Source organism: Lissotriton vulgaris, chromosome 5 (assembly GCF_964263255.1).
Source record: "Lissotriton vulgaris chromosome 5, aLisVul1.2, whole genome shotgun sequence".
Taxonomy (NCBI): domain Eukaryota; kingdom Metazoa; phylum Chordata; class Amphibia; order Caudata; family Salamandridae; genus Lissotriton; species Lissotriton vulgaris.
The window spans coordinates 1,229,325,793-1,229,351,447 of record NC_141693.1 but is presented as its reverse complement, the minus strand read 5'-3'; the positions used below and the strand labels follow the sequence as shown (position 1 = coordinate 1,229,351,447).

Below are 25,655 nucleotides of genomic sequence, written 5' to 3'. Positions count from 1 at the left end.
TCCACGTTGTGGACAACAAGTGCCACTTTTTGACGAGAATGGACTTCCCACCAGTCTACCATGCTGGGTTCACCAGTGAATTCCGGGGGTGGCCATTCTCCTTCACTTCACATTGGCTTGCCTCTTGAGGCTCACCAGGTGTGGCATGACTCACTTGGTAGATATATAACATAATAGGCATAACAGTTCTCATCCACAGAGTGCTGCTTTCATAACTTTGCCTATATGCCCTCCACCCCTGACGGTGACTTTTCTTGAAATGATAGGGACACTCTTGGCATGATTCTCTCAGGGACCATGGCTTCATCGAAGAGGATTTCAATGGTAAGGTGAGCTGGGAGTGGGAATGCTCTAGAGATACAGCCAAGTTCACTACAGGGGCAACTCCGTTGGTTAAATTGTGATGGCTTTGGGCCTTACGGGCTCATGGACTGTGCATTGGGGGAGGGAGCGTGGCTACTGCTTCGATTCAGTGTCCCATAAATCCTTTTCCTGCCTTTATTATTTCCTGGTAACTTACATAAACATTAATAGAGAGGTGAGTGTTCGGATTCTGTCACGTGGACTGTCTGACCGTCCCTCCATGAGTGGAGGATGGGCCTTAGGACTGACAGACAGGAATAGCAATTGATCTCTTGGCTACTGGTGACCCCAGACTACAACCGCCACTTCATAGAGTAGATAAATTCATTTTTCCTGCTAAACGTGGGCTCTGTGGCCTTCCCGGGAGACCTCTGGGAGGCATTCATGACCACCCTATGTTTCCAGATTAACATCTAGCAGGCACTGGTGAACCACTTGACATCAGTCATTGGCTAATTGGTGGCAAGAGATCAATCAGGCTTTGTGCTGAAATGGGCAACCACACTCAACATTATTTGGGTCTCAAACTGTGGGACAAGCTTCAGGCCCATCGGCGCTCTTTCTGGCAGATTTCGGAAAAGCTTCTGACTCGGTGGGATGGGTTTATATCAGCCTCCTACTGGAGCGGCTCAACTTTGACTCACAGTTTTACCACTGCGTAAGGCTTCTGTACACAGATCTAATGAAACAGGTTAGGATTTGGAGGCCTATGTTAGGGATTGTCCCAGATTTGGGGGGCACCAGACATGCTAGCGACAGGGACTTTGACAGAGCAGAACAGGGTTGATACCCAGATTAGAGGGTTTGAGTGAGCACTAGGTGTTGAGGACAAAACCACATTATGCTGACGATGTTCTTGTGTTTCTGAGTACATGCTATGGTCTGGTCTCAGCTTGATGCAGAGATTTTAGCACGTTTGGTGCCTTTTTCAAGCCTGCATCTAAATGAGACTAAGTCCCCCTTGTTACTCCTCAGTGACCAATCTTCAGAGATGACGTGGACTCAGAGCACCCAGCTGGCAGGTGTGTTCACTACCTGCGAGCCTATACATCACGCAAGACCCCAAAGAGCATGGCAGCACAATATCCATCCTCTATTAGACTGCTGCCTATCAGTATGTTCTGGTGTTTCCCTTACCTCTCTCCTGGGCAGCTCAGTGATTTTGAAGATGGTCTCTCTACTCAGAGTGCTCTAGGAGCTACAGAATTATTTTTAAATACTCCCTAAGAGTTTCTTCATTAAAATCATCAAAGCCCGGGGGGCTTTCTTTCACAGGACGGAGTTGTCAGATTTGCCTTACATAAATGCTACAAATCCACTTATGATGGGGGCTATAGCAACAGCCGATATAGGTTCTTATTGCAAAGTTGCCTACCTAGTGATTCTTAACAAATGGTGGATAACCAACCCGACTTTCGCTCCAAATCAGGGGGTGACGCATTGAGTTCAATTATTACACCTCCTCTATGAGGGGACTACCATGTTTACTCTTCCCCTGGACATGAAGATGGTAATAAAGACTTGGCATGATGCAATGAAGTTGCTAGGTTTGTGGGAGAGACTTTCTGGGATGACAGCCCTATTCCCCCATGTGCTCTACTCAAGGGACACCAGCAATGGAATATGATCGGTGTTGGACCCGGCCCTTTGGGCAGGTTCACCCCCAGACTTTTTGATTTTTCCTAGCCTGTTTCTGGAACCTGGTGTTGGTGATTTTAGGCCTCTGCGCACTTTTTCACTGTGGTACAATGTAAAGTGCTTGAGCTCTCTGTCAATGAGTGGTGAGTGACCTGCCCTCCCATAGGAATGAATGGGGAATATGTATGCCCATGGTAGTTCCTGATGTGTGGGGAGTGCAGGGGCGAGTTTGGTATGTACAAACTCGTGAGAATGAATGCTGCAAAATTATATATGCGGCATGACTGTGTCTAGTCTAGAAGTACTACTTTTGGAAGTTGGCATATTTGTGTAAGTTGTTGCTGGCGTGTGATTGGCTGGTGAGCCTGGCTCAGAGTGCCTGGGCCTGCTTGTGGATTAACTGTCTGGTTTGAGGATGACAGAGGCTGGAGAGCCCAGGAGGTTGTCTGAAGTCAGCCGATGGATGAAAGGCAGTATGTGCTCTCCAGGTTAAACGTCCCAGAAGACATTTTAAGAGCCATACAGCTTCTGCATCAGGACACATGGGTGAGGATCAAGATTGGGGACGGCTCTAGGTTATCACGCCCAATTCTGACAACAAAAGGCCTAAAACAAGGATGTGTTTTGGCCCCCACCCTTTTCAATTTGTTCCTATCAGACCTTCCTGATGCCTTAAATAAGGTAAATTCCCACGCTCCTAAAGCAGCTGGCTTCGTTTTGTCAAACCTGCTATATGCCGACGATGTGGTCCTCCTTAGTAAAACAAAGATTGGTATGCATTCTCCGAATATTCAACCAAAAATGAGCTTCAGATCAACAACAAGAAGACAAAAATTTTGGCGGTGCGTCCAGGAAGGGCAAAGAAGCTGGTTTGGGTCCTGAACCGGGAAAGCATTGCTGAATCCAGCTGCCATAAGTACCTTGGCGTCTTTTTTAATAACAACAGCAGATATAAAAACCACCTTGAAGAACAAAAAAAGAAGGGAGCAGCACTTGCTTTCGCAATCAGCACCCTACACAAAAAGCTACTTGGCCCAACATTTGCACCAACAATACAGGTCGCGCAGGCAAAAATCATTCCAACATTAACCTATGGTAGCGAGGTGTTAAAAGTATTGGACAGTGGCAACTTGGATAAAATCATCGCAAAAACTTATAGAATAGTGTTCAAGCTACCAAACCAAACATCACCGGCGCAAATCAGGCTGGAACTGGGCATCTGTAACCAATCATTGGCCAGAGCCAAGAGCTTCTTAATATGCTGCCACAAATTGAGGTCATCGAAGGAAGGCAGCCTAGGCCAACACCTATGGGCCAGTCTTAACAAGAACCTTTGGCGAGCAGGACATGACTATTGGGAAAAAGGGCTAAGAACCCTAGGTTTGAACGACCTTTGGAATCTGCAAGTAAGCCAAAATGAATTCAAACGATTAGCAAAAATAAGCGCTAAAAAACTTTCTTTAGTGGAAGACAAGGCTCGGCTAGCAAAAAGAAGTCACGGCTGGATGACCTTGCAATCCTATGTCCAGCTGTTTCCACAGCCGTACCTAACCTTAACATTCACTGCACGTACAAAACTAAGCTTCTTAAAATTAAGAATGGGACTCATCAACTTGTCGTGTCACTTGCCAAAATGGAAAAGAGTCAATGGCCACGAACCCTGTCGACTTTGTGGGAAACACAAAGAAGACATCACACACATCCTATGCCTCTGCCCAAACCTGTTGCACGAAAGACGGTTCCTCTTAAGGAAACTTTGGAACAAAAATATGGTGAGATCATGCAGGGCTGCAGTTCTGGCATGCTTTGATCCCCGGAACACCGAACTAAATTGTGCCCTGGTCAGGTTCTTGGACCAAGCAGAAAAAAGAGTTTGTGATGTGATCGATCCAAGTGACCTTCCATCAGCATAATATTTGCTACTTTTATTTATACTGGACTGGAATTTGCATTCCTTTTTTTACATATGTACACTTTTAAATACTTTTATCTTTTGTAACTTGCAAAGGTTTTTTTAAATCAAGCAATAAAGTATAATATATTTTCTAGTATGTGCTGCCAGGGAAGTGGGAGGAGATGGCACCTGATAGTGAAGGGCTGTGCCTGCCTAACTACAAAGCTGGCTCCACCTCCCGCTGGGCGACTGTCACCTCTGTCCCTGATACTGAAGGGACTTCCCTATAACCAGTTCTAGCTGGTTCTCACACTGCCTGCTTCAAAGGACTTCAAAGGACTTCAAAGATTTTTCACTGTATAAGAAGGGGCTGTGTCCCCTTCCAAAATGTTCTTGTTTCTAACTTGAATCTGCCAGGGGCATGCTGCTGCTGGGGCTCAGGGGAATCCCTGGGCCCTGCCCAGCTCCTGGACATTTGATGGACTGCTGGGGGACTCTTCCTGGCTGTCCCCTTGCCTGCTGGACTCCTGAAGGACTTGGGGGCTGACTCATTTACTGGAAACGCTTGGAAGCGCTGTATTTGCTCATAGCGCTGAGAGCGCTTTATTTCCTGCCCATGACGCATTGGTTACACTTCTAGTGCTGGAGCGCTTTATGTGCCTCTATAGCGCTTGGGAGCGCGTTGCTGCTGGAGGCCGGCGGCGGATCGGCGCAGGACCCCACTCCGCTTATTTTGCCGACTTGGATTTGCCCAGTTATTTATTTAATTAGCGAGTGCCCACCTCGCGATTTCTGCCCGCCTGCCTGCCTAGCAAGGGCCGCCGCGCTGCCCGCTGCGACCCGGAAGTACCTGGCCGGCCGGCCAATCCCTTCGCGGCCGGCCGGAAGTCCCGCCACCGCAGCCCGGGTGCCGAGGAATGGCAACCGCGAGGCGAGGGGAGAGAGAGGAGAAGAGTGATGGCGGCCGGCTTACAGGGCTCCCGTGAGCGGAGGGAGCCCTGCAACGAGAGGAGCGGCATTAGGACAGGAGCGGAGAGGGCGCGAGGCACATTGCCGGTGCCTGCCCCCACCACGAATGCAGGAGAGCCCCTGCTGCCCAGAGAGGTCGCCGCCCGGAGGAGCCTGCCCCTGAGAGCCCGGTGAGTCAGCAGGGCTGGGGGGGGGGGGCTTCGTGTGGCTGCGGTTGGTGCCGGTCGAGGCACTGAGGTAGGGCGGCCCGAATGGCAGTGGGTCGCCCCACCGTGGTGGCAGAGCCCATGAGAGGCTCTGGGGGCATGTTTTGAAGCTAGAGTCCCCCGTAGGGGACTCCACCGTGAATGCAGAGTCAGGGCGGCCCCGATTGGCAGCGGGTCGCCCCAACGTTCTAGAGCCCCGAGAGGCTCCCATGGGGCCATTTTAATTGGAGGGGGGCGCCGGGGCACATTGTCGGTGCCCGCCCCCTCCTACCAGGGAGCACATTGGTTTTAGAGCCTGTGTGGCTCCAACGTCGGGGGCATGTGCAATATGCCCAGAGCCTGTGTGGCTCCAGCATTTGGCCGTAGTGTTTGTTTAGAGCCCTCGAGGCTCTTGGTGCCATTTTGTTGATTTCGAGTCCCCAGAGGGGGGACTCCAACGCTGGGTGCACAGTTAATGTCAGAGCCTGTGTGGCTCCAACCTGGCGCAGTTTGATTCTCCAGCTGCCCAGCACTTTGTGGGCAGCTGCCACGTTTAGGCTTTTGTACTTTGAGACTGGCGCTGCATGGCAGCGCACCCTGACTTTGGACTCAGGGCATCTTTGCCCCACAAGGCCAGCTGGCCTAGGGACTGCCACAGGTAGTGGCTTATGTGAGTTTTTGCGCAATTGTATGGTTATTGCACCTCTGAATGTGTTCTCTTGCATCATGTGTTATTCCTGCACCTCTGAATGTTTTTAGACATCATGTGATTTTTGTGCTATTGTGTTCTGGCACCTCTGAATGTTTTTAGGCATCATGTGTCTTTCTTTCCATGCGCTGCACCTCTGAATGTTTTAGGCATCATGTGTCTTGTTGCGCTGCACACCTGAATGTATTTTATTGCATCATGTGCTTTATTCTTAACACCTCTGAATGTTTTAGGCATCATGTGTTTCTCTTTATTACTCCTCTGAATGTGTTTTCATGCATCATGGGTAATGTGTTCTGGTTTATACCCCTGAATGTATTTTATTCTTAGGTGGTTGTTCTTTTTAGTACAGGCGGTCCTAGTGAGGTCCTGGTACCTGTTCCCAGTAGATACTGGATGTGATTTGTAACTGTTACTTTGAGCTACAGTGATTTTATATTCTTTTATTCTAATTTCTGACAGTATTTCATTTCTACTAAGTGCTGATTCAGACAGTGGCCCATGTGGCCCTGTCTTGTAAATAATCCCATGTGAATATTGCCTGTGCCAGTTGGCACAAAGTATATGTGTGATTTTATCTGATGTGTTTTTACAATACAAAGGTTATTTTTATAATAACCTTGTGTGGAGTTCCTTTTGTGGTGTGCCTAGTATGTTGTTGCTGTTGTGCGCTGGCGCAAATGCTTTACACATTGCCTCTGAGTTTAGCCTTACTGCTTGTGCCAAGCTACCAAGGGGGTGAGCAGGGGTTATCTTGGCGTGTGACTTCCTTGCCCTGACTAGAATGGTGGTTTCTGCCTGGCTTTGGCGTCAGCCCTAGCCTACCAGAAATAGCCAGTTCTAACAATCGGGATAACCAAGCTAGGGGGTGTCATGCAGGGAGCGACCTTGAAGTGCTTTGCCATGTTGCAGATGGAGTTTGACCTCTACCATAGTTAATTTTGAGGTACCTCCAGTTGTGTCGCGCCCTGGTGCCTTATGAGGGGGACCTTTCGGGCTGCTAGATTTCAATCAACTGAAGGCGAAAATACTGGTGGATGATCTCTGAGAGCATAACATCTCTCACATTATTTGGTCACTGGTGATTAACATACCTGATTCTTTCCCCTAGGTATGGGATGCATGGGAGGCTGACCTGGGACCTCTCACAGATCATCACTGAAGAGAGGTAGTGGTGGTAGAAAAATTCAAACTTTTTCGGCTGCACTATCTTTACTGTACATACTATGTGAGATACAGTTATGGCGAGAGGGGTTCGGGCTTCTTCATGCTGCCTGCATTGTTTAGAGTTCTGAGACGTCCTGGTACCCATAGTGGTAGTAGGGTCTTGACCCTCTCCTGGGAGTAGGTTATTTCAACAATAAGTGACGTCTTGGGCTGAGGGTGTATCCCGCAGGAACCAAGGATGGCCATTTTACACACACAGGTGGGTCTAGATAGTAGTAGATGACAGGATTGCTCTTGTGGCTGCAAACAGGGAAATTGCTAAAAATTAGAAAGGTAAGTCACACTCGCCGCTGAAGGGTTGGAGGAAGGGTATCGGTCACTGCATGAGGATGGAATGCCCAATAAATACAGCAAAGTGTTGCCCACACACATATTTGAGGATATGGATGGACTGGGCCTGATTTAGAGCGATTCTGAATGAACCCTTCAGGCCCTCACCATGGAATTTGGACAAGGAAATGCAAACTTTTTCGGCCAACAGTTAATGGGTATTATGTATGTAACAACTGCAGAGGGGCCACTCCTTCTCCTTCCTTTCGGGCAAAGCCTGGAACAACCTTCCTCTCCACCACAGACAGAGAACATTGCTCCCCATCTTCGCAAGAAACCCCCAATATGTCTCTTCCACAGACCCCCTGCTTGATGGACCGGAACCTGTGACCCCCCCCTCCTGCCCCCCTCCCCTAGCACCTTGAGACCCTTACGGGCAAGTAGGTGCACTTAACAAACCCCTGATTGATTGATTGTGGGAAAGACACAGAGAAAGTGTTGACAGATGTGTGGCCGCAAATTGCATACTGATTGGGATGAGAACTATGTTTTGTCTATGTTATAAGGTCTGGAGAAAACTGAATACAATGTATTTATAAAAAAAGGCCAAACAAATTCCACATATGATTAAATTAACTAAATTTAATGAAACTGTTCATATACATTGCATCGCGAACATAGAGGTTGATGGGTGTAATGAAAAGCGAGAAGGAGAGCTTTTGCCAGAGCGGAAGAGACTGTATAAAAGGGGAATAGCAAGTGAGCTGGGAGAAAGTGAAAGATGGGCTGCTTTAAAGTTTATTACATTTCTTTTTTCATTTTTCTTTTTCTTGTGGCCGCTATGACTGATTTTCTCTCCTCTGCCAAAGCAGTAATGGTATATCTATCACATTTTGAGTTTTTCAGCTGACAACAAACATTTCCTCACCAAAGTGCCTGCTTTTGCCATGGGATAAGCCACTTAATGGAGAGAACATCTAGGAAACAATTGACCAAGGATTGTTGCTGCTTCTAAAAGTTCCACCACCAAATGCTAGCACTGAAATTGACCCTCAAAACATGGGCACATTACTCACACGTCAGGTCTTCATGAGTGGGTCAGTGCTAGTGGCTCATGGACACCATGCTTACTTCCCCTAGCAATGTTTCTCCACCAGACTTGGTGGTGGACTACAGGTCCTTGATTAGCCATTCAAGTTGGCTTTAACCTTGGTGGAGCCAGAGCTGCCTCTGATAGCAGATTTTTTCCCACCTGTGAAACATTAAGCAGGGTGGTCAGACCCTAGGAGATTAGTATTGGTACTTCTGACACTGGCTTTGAAACCTCTAGTCTGAACTGATTATTAAGGCAGTGATGGGAAAGGAAGATGAAAGGGATTCAGATGATCCCTATTTACTTTCTGTATCCTTCATTTGCATGTCTTTCCACTAGTCTCTCAGCAATAAACAGGAAGTTATTGTGGGAGTATTTGTGGTAGGGTACACTCCTTTGATTAATAGTGGTCAAATAGTGTGCGATGTCACATTCTCCACCCACGGCGCTTGGGTAAATCAAAGACTATGGTAAAGAAAAATAGGTGTTAAAAGGAGAGAGGAAAAAAGTGAGATTCTATGTGCCTTTTATAGTACAATAGAGGCAAAGAAATAGGGAGAGGCTAAGGAATCGCAGTGACACAGTGGGTGAGACTACACAATAGTAGAAGATGTTCAATTGAAGAAATGATCAGGAGAAGGCAGTGATCCATTCTGTGCCTGAAACAGATCTGCCACGGTTGAGCTGGTGAGCGCACTTCTGCTTTACAGTTTGCATCTCAGGATCATCTGGTCCTTGGTGAGTACCCACAGCAAGCCCAGGTCCTGTGACAGGTGTCTGAACGTGTAGGTTTTGTACTGAAGCTGGGTCCAAGATGTTCCAATCGGGTTGCTTTCACTTATCCCATTCCTAAAACAAATTTGAGAAGGATTTTATTGCAGATTTTCAGCTGACACATATTCTGATTTGAAAATATTGAAATCTGCAAGATAGCATCTTTATTATTGTACTTGTTGTAGAGGGTTGATACCCATCAGTGAAATTGCTGCTATAGTCCAGTAAAAAAAACTGACACACTAAATAACATTTTCATGGTGCGCCGTGAGTGCTGAAATATCTGAAGGCACTTGGACTTCAGTGTCCTTAAAATGCAGTGGAAGGTGGGTGCTGTCAGATACAAGCATCCTTGGTCGTTCAGGGTATCACACATTAAAATTCACCCCATACTGACATGTGAGCCAAAATACTGAGAGTTTGGCCTATCCCTGAATCACAAATTAATTTCTATGAATACATAGAAAGTATTCTTTTTAATTTTTATTTTTTAATTGATTTTCAATTTCATAGGAGGAATAAAAGAAAACATAACAGTTGTCGCACATAGTCATAGGTGCCTCCCCCCCATCTCCCTGTGGTCCTTCGACTGTATACAAGCTTAATACATATTCTGTACAGCATATCTGCAGTAACTCAGTATTATCTCATCCATGTCCCATACCTACGGTTTCATGTTTTCATTATTTTATCATTGTTTTGGGTATCACATCATCCCTGAGCCGATCGTGTGGTGATATCTATCCTACCCCCTAGGTGTATATCGTCTGTGTTCCTTTATCCAGTAGGTCGAGCCCATAAAATTTCCTCCATCTGTACTATATCCCGTCAAACTTTCTTGGGCAGCCTCTACCCTTGTATATGACCCTTTCTGCTGCCATGTATATGCCCATTCTTGCCTTCCAATTGTTTATTGTCAGTGGGGTCGGGCACCTTCCTACATCTCTTTTCGCTAGCACCAGTCCTAATGTGATGAGTATCAGCTGCGGTCTGTAATTGTCCACGTCGCTAGGAATCCCTTACAGTATATGTTTCAGATCCATAGTAACTCAAGCCATCCTCTAAGCTCACAGGGCAGGCTGCAGGTGGCAGGGAAGTCCTCATGGTGCAGCATGGCAGCCCTCTGAAGTACACAGCAGGTCACCGGCAGCAGGACAGTCCTCTGAGGGTCCTTCTGCAAGTCCAAAAGTGAACTGAAGAGTGGGTGTGAGGGTCCTATTTTATACTTGATGGTAGCTTTGAAGTGGAAGAAACTTCTGGTGTTTTCCCCCTACTTAAGTGTCTGGAATGTTCTGCCTCCCTGCCCTAGTCCCAGTGTGCCTGCAGTACCAATAGGCTAGTGTAAAATTATTTGTGTGTGAGCTGAGACAGTGTCTTTAAAGTGCAAATAGGGCTGTGCACAGCTCAGCCTCCCATCCTACATTCGGTAGCCTATTCTGCCAACATCCTCTCCTTATATTGTGTGACTGTTTGGAAGGAATACACAAGGGCTAACTATACTAAAGGTAGTTTAAGAAAATGTTTAAGAAATGCCAACTTTCTAAAAGTGGCATTTTCAGAATTGTGACTTAAAATCTGACTTTACCATTCAAATTATTTTAAATAACAATTTTCTAGGCACAACACATGACATTTCTACCTGCTCCCAAACAAAAGTTATCACTTTTTGATTGTGATAAGGTAACCCAACATTTTCCTATGGGAGAGGTCGGCCTCAAAGTAGTGAAAAATGAATTTGGGAGTTTTCTCCTACCAGGACATGTATACATAAAAGTACATGTCCAGCTTTTTAATTAAAATCCACACTGGCCTTGTGGCTCTCTAGAGCCTACCTTTGGGGTGACTTAAATATTATAAAAAGGGAGGCTTAGGCTTGGCATTAGGTTACGTTTACCAAGTCGAATTGGAAGTTAAAAACTGCACACATGCTGCAATGGAAGGCCTGAGACATGTTTCAAGGGGCTACTTAAGTAGGTGGAACAATGAATGCTACAGTCCCACTAGTAGCATTTAGTTTACCAGCCCCCGGTATATGGTATATCACTTTACTAGGGACTAATTTGCCAAAAGTGTAAGTCCATTTTATCATGTTTTAGGGAGGAGCACTTTAGCACTGGATAGCAGTGGTAAAGTGCACAGAGTCCTAGGGCCACAAAAAAACAAATAGGAGGGGAATAGGCAAAATGTTTGAGGGAAGAACCACCCTAAGGTTGCCATGTCTAACACCCTGCTTTAGGGTAAGGCAACAGTTTCAGGGACTAGGCTTCGGACTTGTTGGCTGCATGTGAATGCCTGACCCAGGCTCTAAATGCATGGCAATAAATATCACTGCCCAGCTATATAAGAACATCTACAGCATGGTGTGGTATCTTCAGAGTATTAATGTTCCACATTCTCTGGAAGAATGCAGAATGTGGGGTGTTGGGGAAATTTTGTATGATGCCAATGAGATGGAAACTAGGCATGCTCTTAATGCCATCCAGAGCTAAGGCAGAGTGAAGAGGTTGAACAAAACATTTAAACAAACCATTTAGTATGGTTGGAAAAACTTGAAAGTGGTAGGTATGAAATGGATTGAAGGTCACACCTCATTGTACCATGGATCGAGGAACACTAACTCCATACTTTGTTCTGCATAAACTAATATTAGTAAGAATGTGGAAAATGGAAATGAGAGTGAAGAGTGAGAGAAGTGGAAAAGTTGAAAGTGAGTAATGAATGTGTGTATCATAAGAAAGTTGTTGGAAAATGCAGATGTGGGACATTCAGTGAGAGTCAAAACTCTAGTAGGTCTTCTAAGTTCTGCAAACCTATGAGGATATAAAGATCTTTAGAAAGTCTGCTCAGATGGAAGATTCCAATATTTAGAATCTCAACAGAGTGGCGAAGTGCAAAGGTGGTGATCAAGATGTTTCTTGAGACAGTTCCACAATGAAAGGACAATCATAGAAGATACTACAGATTTGAGAAGACCTGAGAAATATACAGATTTTGTCATTATAAGTGATAATTGTAAATTTTTTAACCTAGTATGGGTTTTAATGTTTAAATCGGTGTGGTTGTGATTTTTATCATGTTATTCATTATTAGTTGTATTATTCATTTCATGGTTGTGGAAAGGGAGGTGTGTGGTATTTTCAGCAGAAATATAACAGTCCATATACTGGAAGAATGTATTGAAGTAAGTTTTATAAGTGTTAATTAATTAGAATCAATACAATTAATCGCAGAAAATCATAAAATTATAAAACAACGACAAACCAAGAGATAAAATCATGAACATTGAAGAGCAAATAATACTTTATGACATTAGTGCTTTGACAGTGGCAGAGGCAAACACAGTTAGATCCTTCGCTTCCAGGTGTCAATAAAGACCTTTTTGACAAATTTGCTGAAGCGAGCAAGATGCATAGGCACAGAAGTGGTCATGCAAAATTCCAGTACCTCCTTACAGGTGGCGACCCCATTTGACCTGGACATCAGAAAAAAACTCCAGACAGCAACATAATAAGTGTAATAAGAATATGGCTGAGATACCCGCCACCCCCTCTCAACACAATCCCCAAAGGAAGGAAATCCGGAAACAGTTCTTGAAGTTTTTGGAAGTGGGAGGGAGTGACCCTCCCGGCCGTATTTATTAAAACAAAAAATTAAAAACATTTTAAACATTAATGTACAATTTCATACCACATTGCGATGTTTGGCTAACCTTAACAGATTCTCTAATACAGAGGTTCTCCTAGCCGAACTAACATCCTACAAAACATTTACTTGAAATATTGAAATTGTACATCCTAACGTTTAAGGGCCAACGGCAAGGTCGTAACCGGTGTCAAGATCCCTAACCAGACATACCCCCCCCACTTGGAGGGGCGACAGCACTGAGGCGTACTCAAGTGCAACTACTACCAATTTCCCTTGACTTGACGGGGGCACTTATCAACTCGACGCCAGTTAAAGGTCGTTCGAAGACTCGTGTGAGGTATCTAGAAGGTATCGTAGACCTCCCCCCAACCCCACACAACTTACCGCATCTGCCGTCGCAGATGTCACTGGCCCCGGGAAATTCCCCAGGAGGGGGCTGTAACCCCTCCTACACAGGAAGGGGCCTTGACCGCCTTTCCTCTTCTTTCGGCGACCCATCCTTAGAAGGGACCGCCTCCCCGTTGAGGGGCCAAAGGCCACCTCCCCCGAGCGCTCCCATCCGTGTTGGGTGACGCCCACTCATAGGGATCTTCCAATTAGTGCTCACCGATCATGACCTTACCGCCCGACCAAAATAAATACGACAATGCTAACTAAATGACTAAACTAAAATTACAGTAGCAACTATACTTTCATTAAAAGCATGCTACCAATGAACACTAAAGCAGAATTTCTTTATTTGCAAAACGTACCACAAATCGACATTCTTTATTACATACTCAAAATCATCACGATAATACCACAACCTGTAAACGAAAATCAGAGTTATCCATTAACTTTGTTCAACACCACTTGCTGTCATTAGGGGCTGGTGGGTGGGTCAAAATTGGCTCTTCGTTCCGTCTCGAGCTCACGTGCAGCGAGGAGGTGCAGCTTCAGAGCACAGGAACAAGAGGATGTCCTCTGGTCTTGCTTCTCCTTTTATCCGTCTTCAGGGCGGGCGTAAACCCGCCCCTGCCTGCCCCGAGGGCGTGGCCAGCCGCGCCAGTGTCTAGGCCAGCCCACTCTAGGGCGGGAAAAAGCGCGCCCCGGCTACGCCGCTTCGGGCATACCAGCCGAGACGCGCCTCCCGCCCAAAATGGCTTCCCGGGGGGATCGAGGCACTCTGCCATACGTTCGGGGGGACCGAGTGGTCGCCCCTTTCCATATGGCTGAGATACCCGCCACCCCCTCTCAACACAATCCCCAAAGGAAGGAAATCCGGAAACAGTTCTTGAAGTTTTTGGAAGTGGGAGGGAGTGACCCTCCCGGCCGTATTTATTAAAACAAAAAATTAAAAACATTTTAAACATTAATGTACAATTTCATACCACATTGCGATGTTTGGCTAACCTTAACAGATTCTCTAATACAGAGGTTCTCCTAGCCGAACTAACATCCTACAAAACATTTACTTGAAATATTGAAATTGTACATCCTAACGTTTAAGGGCCAACGGCAAGGTCGTAACCGGTGTCAAGATCCCTAACCAGACATACCCCCCCCACTTGGAGGGGCGACAGCACTGAGGCGTACTCAAGTGCAACTACTACCAATTTCCCTTGACTTGACGGGGGCACTTATCAACTCGACGCCAGTTAAAGGTCGTTCGAAGACTCGTGTGAGGTATCTAGAAGGTATCGTAGACCTCCCCCCAACCCCACACAACTTACCGCATCTGCCGTCGCAGATGTCACTGGCCCCGGGAAATTCCCCAGGAGGGGGCTGTAACCCCTCCTACACAGGAAGGGGCCTTGACCGCCTTTCCTCTTCTTTCGGCGACCCATCCTTAGAAGGGACCGCCTCCCCGTTGAGGGGCCAAAGGCCACCTCCCCCGAGCGCTCCCATCCGTGTTGGGTGACGCCCACTCATAGGGATCTTCCAATTAGTGCTCACCGATCATGACCTTACCGCCACAGGCCGGATAGTTGACCGGCTATCCGGACCCCCCACACAACTCCTACCTAAAGGTCATGTTTCAACGATTTTAACCATGCTAAGAAGTCTCCTAAGAGAGTAACTCATTCCCCACCCAAGACAAATGCACACCATCCCCCGAATACATACTGTCATCATTAATACAGTTATGAGAAATAGAATGCAATGCCCTGGAACGGAACAACCTACTCACTTTATTGTTAAGCTTTCTAACAGAATGGTTCAAAGCAGGAATAGAGATAGCCCCCCGCCACACCTTTCGTGGAATCAAATGGGACCATGCAATCGTGCACCCCGGAACTCTCCTCGCCAACCAACTTACGGTGGAAAGCATTGCCTCCAGGAGTAGTCGTCTACCGATGGTGACCAAATCATTACCCCCAACATGCACTATAACTATAGACGGCGGTGACCTTGTCCGCCCTAACAAACCCTCGAAAAATGTTTGAAACTGGTCAATACAGAGACCGCCCCTTCCGTAGAAGGACATCCTGTACCCGTATTCCCCAGCTACGTGAATCATGTCACCTGCTTTGAATACGTCTGCGGCACGCCTCACGTATGAGTGGCCCACGACCCACACCTCCTTTTTCACAGCCGGTGATGTCTGACCGCTGGCCCGGTGTAGGGTCGACTGCATAGTCCGCCCCGCCTCGTAGGCTTGCGTAACTGAAAACGAAACAAAAACAAGAAGCGTGAGTACATTATTACAGCTTCACAACATGTGCAACCGCACGTATCTTTTGTAACAATTGGAGGCCCAACGCCCCACTCGTTTCACTTGCTCAACATTAAGACCCCTGGCTGTAGCTTCCGTAGCAGCCCCTATCCGAAAGGAATGGGTCCCAAATTCGCCCGGGTTCAAGCCCGCAGCGGCAATTGACATCGCAAGCACCCGCTGAAACTGAAATTTCGTCAGTGGGGTGGCGTCAGCGTGTCTTAACAAAGTCCCCCCCCATGATGCCACCCTTCGTGCTAGGTAATCCTCTAAACACTTTACCGGACACATGGAGGACCCAGGAATCCTGCGTATGATGACGCAGTCACCCATCCCATCTTGATCAGTCTTGGATTTTACAAAGGAGACAGTCATTGTTTCTCCCCTGATCTGAACGTGTTCCTGGCACAAACCCCCTGCCACATCCAGTTTGTTCCTTGCAACTAGTTCGCTTACCCGCATTGCTCCGTGAAATGCCAGCGAAAAAGCGGCTCGGAACAGCACCGCCTCAAACTGAGATGAACATGTGGCCGGGAGTGTGGCCAACAACTGGGACAATCTATCCAAACCTATCGGGCGCCTTTCATCTACTCTGCGACCCTCAAGGCGTTGCCACCCACGCAGCGCTTTCTGTACAACAAAAGACGCTGTTGGGTCCTGGATAGCGTGCGCTCTGGCAACAAAGGAAATGGCAGCACGATGCCTCTGGGCCGTAGCCACCGATTTCCCAGCCCTACGTAAGGACAACAGGAAATTCACTACCCCTTCCTCGTGACCCCAAAGTCGCTCTCTATCACTCCCCAAAAAGGCTAAATAGGCCCGAAACGCCCCTTCGTATGCCTTCCTCGTCCTTGGTGCTAGACTCTCTCCCACGAGGTGAAGAAGTTCGGGGCACCGAGAGACCAGAGAGCTTCGGGAAAGGGTGCCGGCTCTGGGTCCGCTGAGGGGAGGAAACCCGAAAAAGCCTGCATTTGAAAACGAGACAGTGCGTCAGCCGCCTGATTCATCACCCCCGGCACATGCTTTGCTCTGAATAGCACGTTCAATTGCATACATAGTAAAACAATTTCCTTAAGCAGTCTTAAAATCAGTTTACATCGTGCTGCCTGACTATTGATGCACTCGACCACGGTCATATTGTCAGACCAAAATATGACAGAGTGATCCTTGAACCCATCGGGCCATGTTCTCAAGGCCACCAAGATGGGAAACAGTTCCAGGAAAGCAATATTACTCGTCAGACCAATCTCATGCCACCATGTCGGCCATCTTCGTGCCGACCATTTCGTGCCGAAGATGGCGCCAAAACCTATGCTTCCTGCTGAATCTGTCCATAGCCCCAGCTCCTCAGAAGACACGGCTGGTTCATTCCAGACGATTCTACCATTGAAGTCCGCCAGAAATGCTAACCAAATACGCATGTCCTGGCGGATCTCGGCCGATAGTCTCGTGCGATGATGGCACTCTTTAAGGCCGACCATCGCTTGGGCAATTGAACGGGAAAAGGGGCGGGCCATTGGTATTACCCTCAGGGCAAAATTCAACTGTCCCACCAACTGCTGTAATTGTTGCAGCGTAACTTTTGATGCATTTATACACATTTGCAGCGCAGCCCTGAACTTCAACACTTTCTCAGCTGGCAAACGGAAACACCCTTCAATGGAGTCCAACTCGATCCCCAGAAACTCGAGGCAAGTCGTAGGACCCACTGTTTTACCCGGCGCCAATGGCACACCAAACTGTTTCATTAACACACAAAATTCGGCCAAAGCCCGGCCACATTCAAGATCCCCGGCCGCCCCAAGAAACAGAAAATCATCAAGGTAGTGCATTACATCTTGAAAACCTGTTTTCTTTGTGAAGACCCATTGTAGAAAACTACTGAATTTCTCGAAATAAGCACAGGATATAGAGCACCCCATTGGCATACACCTATCCATGTAATAACTACCCTGAAACCTGAATCCCAGGAGACGCTGGTCGTCTGGGTGTACCGGGAGCAATCGGAACGCTGACTCGATATCTGACTTTGCCATCAGCGCCCCGGGCCCCAGGCGATTCAAAATGGCTACGGCCTCATCGAAGGATGCGTACCGCACCGAACACACTTCTGGATTGATTGCATCATTTACGGAAAGACCTCGCGGAGCTGATAAATTGTGAATCAGTCGGAACTCACCGGGGTCTTTCTTGGGGACTACCCCTAAGGGAGAACAAACAAAATTCTGGACCGGGGGTACACTAAACGGGCCGGCGACCCGACCTCGAGTCACCTCTTTTCGGATCTTATCCTGTACCACGGTCGTATGCTGCAGGACGGAAAGTTGATTTTTACACTTCTCCACACCCTGAAAGTCCCCTACCGGGATGCGGAAACCATACGAAAAACCGTTCCGCAGCACCCCAGCAGAAGTACGATCCGGGTATTCACTGAGCCAGGGAATCATCGCCAGGGTATCAATCGGGGTAGGTAAAGGCGCCCCTCGGACTATATTAGACCTGTTTGGCACCTCCTCTCCCCCCATTATCACCCGTTCTGGCTCTGCACGAGGACTCAGGATGGGACGACCCACAACCACTACATTCATGTTTGAATTTACACGATCCCTGGGGTCTAGTACATTTACCCCTGTTGAAATTAAAGCAGAAACCCTTTTTCCCGGTACTGCCGGCAGGTTTCGAGTACTCGTCGGTACCCGTACCTGATCGAAAGGGCGTCCCCGCATATTGCCGGGAGGATTCGCCAACATTACTTCCCACCAACGGCATTTTTAACATCCCTGACTCCTTCATTTTATCCCAAGTCAAGGAATCATAACAATCCCAGGTTAAACTTTTATTATGCTCCTTTTCCTTTCTGAACAGATTATCGTAACAGAACCAATGATTACCCTGGTGCGATGTCGAGTACCCCATGATTCGTGATTGATAGATTGGGAACTCGGAAAGCAACTCAGGTCTACGTTCCCCCAAGATTGATGTAAAGATTCCCCAAGCATTGCCCCAATTGCCGATATTCTCATTCACTTTAAAGGCGGCCATTTTTGCGCGCCAAACACTCGGATGCATGAGATCCTTCTGACTCTTTACATGCTCTACCTCATAATGATCAACAAGCAGTGAGAAAATGTTCACATACTCCCCCGCCCAAATCTTTTCCTTAATTGCCAAAGGAACATGTTGCCCCAACCTTTCTCTCCGCGAGGGTGTTGACTCATCCCTCGCGATCGGCAATGGCCGCTTACCTGCACCTGACGCTGCCTCTGTGGTCGCAATCGTCCCTGGTGTCTTGTCCCCTACTGCAGCCGGCACGGGCACCTTGGCTGCTTCCCGCTTCTCACGCAATTGCTTCATCAGCGCCTGCGCATCGACAGCCGTGGCGCCCTCGTTACCTTTGCCCAACCACGCTGCCAATTGAGCTGCCAACTCGGGCGGCATATCATCCTCGGACACGGGGGTGACCACAACGGGAATTGGATTCCCCTCCTCCGGCACGGGAGTTGGAGCCTCGAGCGGGGCACTGGGACCCGGGATATCTTCACCCGCTGCCCCCCTCCTGGGCCTCTTGTTTTTCCCTCCCGGGGCTGCTCCCGCCAAAGGACGTTTTGGACCCCTTTCCTCATTCTTGTCCACCCGCTTCTTTAGCTCGGACATCTCCTTCATGAGAACACGAAGCATCTGGTCAGTAGTCATGCGCTTTCCCACCTTCTTCGGCATTCTCCAACAAAGTAACTGTAAAACAAACAAGAACGATTAAAACGCTCAAAATTGGCTCTTCGTTCCGTCTCGAGCTCACGTGCAGCGAGGAGGTGCAGCTTCAGAGCACAGGAACAAGAGGATGTCCTCTGGTCTTGCTTCTCCTTTTATCCGTCTTCAGGGCGGGCGTAAACCCGCCCCTGCCTGCCCCGAGGGCGTGGCCAGCCGCGCCAGTGTCTAGGCCAGCCCACTCTAGGGCGGGAAAAAGCGCGCCCCGGCTACGCCGCTTCGGGCATACCAGCCGAGACGCGCCTCCCGCCCAAAATGGCTTCCCGGGGGGATCGAGGCACTCTGCCATACGTTCGGGGGGACCGAGTGGTCGCCCCTTTCCATTCTTTTTTGTACTTTCAGAATCTAAAAGGCATGCTCCCCTGTGTACCGGTCTAGTCTAGACGAAATTCATTAATTCGGAAAACCATGAGTCGTGCTCTTTCCTTGGTATTTTTTTTGTTTACATTTGTTTATTGGGATTTAGCATTTCATTTTACAAGTTGACATAATATTGTTATAATATATTGACATGCATCTGTAGGTAGTTGAAAGATAACTGAGGAGAACAGAATTCACAACCTTATTGCGTATCCAACACATTAGACAAGGTACAGTAAAATATTCTGGAAGGTACCCTCTTGCCTGACTTTTGTTTCTGTACTAGTATTCTGGCTAGAACCTGGCTGGGTGAGTTTCCCAGGATCGCGGATTGTTGTGTTATCCCCACAGTTACCTTTTTGTGCTATCCCATATAATATTTAGTGAATGCGTTTACATTTAAAAGCCATCGGTTTCGGAACAGCCAATGAAGATACAAAACTACTAACCCTGGGGATGAACTGGGGAAGCTGTTGGGGAGCTGCCGGAATGTATACCTGTAAAAGCAAAGTTGTCGCTGGTTGTCTTTCTGTTGCATGGTGTGGGGTCATGCGTGTGGGGGGGCCGTGATGGATCGTCCTGATGTTGTAGATGGGATCACCAGGTGTCGCCTATCATATCTCCGGCCTTAGGTGTCTGAGTTTGGCCTTGCACTGTCTTCTGTCAGTCCCATGGGGGATAGGGGCTTACGTATTCCCTTCTCTTCCTCCTCCCTCAATATCTCTTCTTCCGCCGCACCCTACTTTTTCATGGCACCTATCTAGGCTGTGTAGGGGGGTCCCACCGGGGCCCGCCAATGCATGGCTATACCTATTTTGGCTAAGAGAATGGCTAAGGATGCAAAGCTGCACTGCACTTTTTCGGTCTTCCCCCTGCGGAAGATTCCAGGGGCATAGGCTTCCCATGTGGACATGGTCATAATTTTGGTTATCACTCGGAGTGTCCGGTGTATTTTGTCCCAGTACTGTTGGATAGTGGAGCAACCCCTAAACATGTGTTTGAAGTCCTCCTCAGGGGTCTGGCAGCGGGGGCAGGCGAAGTGTGTGTCAGAATAGAAACTGTGGAGGCGTTGTGGTGTTAGCAATACTCTGTGGAGGATATTGAATTGAAAGTTCTTGAAACACGTATTCTTGGAGAACTTTTTGGGGTATTCTAGGGCCGCCTCCCATTCTTTATCATTAAACACCCGCCCTACTTCGTTTTCCCATGTCTGTTGTAACAAGTGTAGAGGGTGTTGGGGATCAGCTCCCGGACAGCTTTGTAGAGCCTGGTAACTAAATGTCTACCCGCTCCCATATGCAGAACTGTGTGTAGCACCGGGTGTGTCAGAGGTTCCCCCTCATTTAGATCCCAGTAGTGATGACTGCTGTATAATAGTTGCCTGTGCAGCAGGAAGTGGCCCGGCGGAAGGTCATATTGTTCAGCTATTCTGGCATACGTCCTTAGCTGTCCATCTTTGAACAGGGATTCTACCTCCGTGACTGAGTGTTCAGTCCATTCCTGAAGGGCTCGGGTGGTATAGTATTTATCCTGTCGGGGAAACCCTACTAGTGGGAGTAGAGGGGAGTATAGAGGTTTCTCTCTGGACATGCAATTAATTTTCAGCATGCACGTGTGGGGTATGGACACCTGCAGGGAATCGATGCGCAGTGGCTTGGTACGGTGAATGAGCATTCTCCGGATTGCCGGCAGGGGTACGCGACCCTCATCAGTGATTGTTTCTCCTATATGACGCTACGCCGTCCAGTGTGATAACCACTGGAGTTGAGCCGCCAGGAAGTATGCTTCAACGGTTGGAGCTCCCAGCCCTCCCTGAATCTTGGACAAGTACAGTGTGGTTAAGGCTACCCTATGACGACCTCCTCCCCATATCAGTCAGTTAGCAGTGTATCCAGCTCCCGAAAGAAAGGGCACTGCAGTATTACTGGTAGATTGGTGAAGTGATAGAGTAGTCTTGGAACCATGATCATGCCTGGATTCCTTGGTTAATGCCGACTTTAAATATGGATGCAGTTTTGTGTCCTCCTATGATTTTAAAATGGGAGCAGCATAGATTCTAGAGTAGACAGTTGCCAAATTGTCTCTCTTCGGGGTGAATGCAGTCTGTTTCCTCGAAATAGCCTTTATGCTAGAGTAACGAGCATTTAGGGGTATCAATGTTTCCAAATTGCCATCTAGATCAGAAGCCGCCTTTCTAAGGGATGAGGACCATGGAGAAGAAGAGGCAGTATAAAGCACTTGGAGAACCTTTTTTTCAGGGAGTTTGGTTTACTCGTTGCTTTGCGTAGTAATACTTAAGGCAGGCAGCCTTGCTTCCAATATCTTGGCCATGCAGGCCAAACTCTGAGCGAAGTACCGCACATCGAGGATATTTTGGAAGTTGAAACAGCCTCCTACAAGCATGGCACTGTGCCTTGTTCAGTACTGGATATAAATCCCCCATGGTAAGTATGTTGACCATATCAGAGGTTAGGTAGCAGCTTTGCCTGAGTAACTTGCAGTATGGCCTCCGTTGTTGGGGAGCAAAGCTGGTGATATAATTTGCATAAGGCATATGTAAACGCCTAGGACTTCCTATTAATCTGTTTATAGTGGGGAGTCTGTATCTATAAACCAGACACCAAAGTAATTGTATTTAAATGTTTGCTGTTATCCATTGGTTGCCAAGCATGCTTCCTGGGTTCCTCTTATTTTTATACCTGTTGAAAATCACCACCTTTGTTTTATCTGGGTTCGCCACCAGTGTGTTCGCTGTGTTCTAAGAATAAAGCTCATTGAGAGCACGCTGCACACCAATCTTTTTGTGAGCTAGTGTAAGCATATCATCTGCATATTGAATCATTAGGAGCCTAATGGAGTTGATCTTTGGTGGGATTAAGTTTGCCCTTGCTAGTGAATGACCTCTGTCTGTGGTGTGTAAGGTTTAAACAGCATTGGATCCGGGATGCTCCCCTGCTTTAGGCCCAGTGTGGTAGAAATTGGGTTAGTCCCGGAGTTATAGACTGGACACGGACCCACGTGACAGAGTACAATGCAATAACAGCACTAAGTAGGCTGTCATGGATACCCAAGCCTGACAGCTTAAAGCAGCGGAATAATCCACAAAGCACTCAGTTTCGGCTGTGAAAGAATAAAAGCGCTGTGTGTCAGATATGACACCATGACTATATTGTCAGTGGTAGAAGAATGTTGTCTAAAACCAGTTTGGTAGAAGGGTATGTTGTTAGTTACAGCCACCCATGTCTTAAGTTCATGGAGTTACAATTTTGCGTATGTTTTAGCCTTTACATCCAGCAACACAATTAGCCTGTAGATTCCTGTGTTGACATTTCACCCCTTTTTATGAATTGGATGAAGGATATATCCCTTCTAGGATTGTGGGACCTTTGCACTTTGAAAACAGGCCACAAACAGTGGAGTGAGGTGGACAGCCCAGATCTGTGCATCAGTCTTAAAGAGTGCGCTTGGCAGCCCGTTAGGACCCGGGCCCATTGGTTCTCAGGGCATTACTGACTTCAGATAAGGAGTCTTGAATGAATATTGTAGACCCCGTTGCCACCTCTTCATTGTCCAGGTCTGATCCCTTCAACATATCAGCTACACTATGGCAAACCGTGGAGTCTGGGTTTTCATATTTCGTTGCTGGGACACTGTTCCCTCTGACAACAGATTTGTCATTTAATGCATTAATGTAAAGCCAAAACGTCTCCTGGTGTTTACTAGACAAAAGGGACAATAAATGAGTCAATTCTGATTCCATGTACTTTACTGTTGACTTCCACAGCAGGATGCAATGAGCTTTCCTTTTATTTCCTAGCTCCTGTAAAGCAGCATGGTTGCTTTGGTGCTTTTGTCTTTGCCTGTCCCTTCCAGCAGCAGTATTCAGAGCGTTTTGACTTAATCTCAGCTTGGTGGAGAACCTGTGAAAATAATTACTGAGACAGCTGATCGCGCTCCACACTTTTCAAAGCAATTCCCCAATTAAAATCTTTCTTTAGCTGGATTATGTATAGTTTTGATGACATTTTTATAAAGGGTATTTTTTCCAAAAGGCAGTGTTTAAATGCAGCTGCTTGAATTATGGCCACTTTCGACAGAAAAGCTGCTTGGACCTCAGCCTACCACCAGAAGCTGAAGAGCAAGAGGGGAGACACAAACACACCAAACACATTTGCATAGAAGAAATTATGGAAAATTGGAACAATCATGGAGGTAAATTCAGAATATCTAAGGGGAGCAGGTGCTATTTGCCTTTTGGTAGACCTGGCACTGCGTTTGCTACCCCTGGTCTCCAGAGTGGGGCACAAATGCACTAGTAGGAACAAAAGTAAACCGGAATCCATTTTATTTCTACAGTCAGTGCACTTTCTTTTTCCCCTGACCCCTCAAATAGGAGGCTGTTGAGCGGTAAAAGATTGGAGAAAGAGTCAACCCTGTGAGGTCATCCCAAGACAAAAGGTGTACGACATGCGTTCCACTAACCAGGGTATTTTGGCAAATCAACATTTATGCGAAATACTGTACTCTGCCTTCAGCTTTCATCAAGCATCCACAGATTGTCTCTTAGCTGCTATTTGGCAGGCGATCCAGAAATTGTGGTGACACAGCCAAGGAAAATTGGAAAAATAATACCAACTAGAATGCCACTCTTGGCATACGTCCTCCAGATCTTGCTGACTTTTCATCACCAGTTCTTCCCCTGCCTGCACAGCACCATGCAGCCATAAACCAGACGGAAAACAAAAAGCAGTGGAGAGAAGGAGAGCCCCCTTAATTAGAAATAAAAAAAGTGAATGCAGGAGGTCCCAACAATGTCATAAAAATAATAATAGTAATTAGAAACATTGCAGGCAGGGTCATCGGAATGGACAGCAGATCCAATTCTATTTCCATTTCTCGTACATGGTACACAACCTTGGCAGTCAAGTCTGCCTCTATGATACTGCAGCCCCTTTGTTTCCCTTAAGGGGAGGATGGGGAAATATAATAAAAAATATGAATATTTTGGAAAAAGAGGAACATGGTCATGAGAAAGGATAAACACAGAGGCAAATAGTATTACATATCCAATTGAAACACTGAAAAGCCCTCAACATAGCTGGCTATTTATTATGATAGAAATAAACCTCTTTGACCCATTATTTAAAAAGAACATTATCTAGTCCAGTTTTGCACTGAAGAACATAAGCACATGGTTGAGTGTTATTGTCCCTGCGCGATTCAGGAACCAATGAAGCCAAACTCTTCTTATTACCTAACAGGCAAAATATGTCCCCAATTTACCATATAAACTTGTTCAAACCATCTGAAATATTATTCCCAATAGTTCTGTAGCTGATGGCTCTCATCAGTACGGACCACTTAGAAAAAGGGATGGGGATGTCTAATATATCCTGCTTGGCAGACGTTATTGTGATGGTTGTATGTAAGAACATTGTATGCAGAAATATTCTTTATTGACTTTAGATTTTCTATTATCAATTCTAATGGGGGCAATATTTGTGCAGACAATATGTAAGATACGATATCCTGGTACCATACCTGTGTCACTTTAGGAAAAACTGTGAATTACCAAAAGTGAATTGTTGGTCCAATGTAACAGTGATGTTCGCCCATTTAACCCCTTGGCCGCGGCGGTAATTCTGCCACAGCGCTGGGGGAGGGGGGGGGTACGCGCAGCGCTCCCATGCTTGTGACGGAACCGCTCCGTCACGAGCCTCGGGCGCGCTGTGCTTGTGACGGAGCGGTTCCGTCAGGCCCGCCCACTCAACAGAACGCGCCGGGTAGGCGCAAAATCAGCGCCGCGCAGGCGCCCCGAGCGGGCCGTGACAGAACCGCTCCGTGACCAGCACAGCGCGACCTTGGCTGGTGACGGAGCGGTTCCGTCACCAGCATGGAAGGGGTTAATACTACACTACCTCTTAAGAGAACCAAAGAAGGATGTCAATCCAAAAGCCATACCTAAAGTACAAGGTAAGGTAGTTCAGCAAACGGTACAGAATATTTTACGAAAAGGAATTGTACACAAGCGCCTTGGGCTCCTCTGTTGAAATATACCTAAATCTGAA

At 47.1% G+C, this 25,655-nt stretch overlaps 1 protein-coding gene across 1 annotated transcript in view; it reads right to left on the bottom strand.

Moving 5' to 3' along the window:
- Positions 1–7,877: 7,877 nt before the first annotated feature.
- Positions 7,878–25,655, bottom strand: part of LOC147712365 (fish-egg lectin-like) — a 140,711-nt gene continuing 122,933 nt past the window's right edge. Inside the window, exon 4 of the mRNA XM_086923068.1 lies at positions 7,878–9,197. Within this exon, the coding sequence (XP_086779194.1) occupies positions 9,053–9,197 (145 nt within the window). The 3' untranslated portion in view covers positions 7,878–9,052. The remainder of the gene's footprint in view (positions 9,198–25,655) is intronic.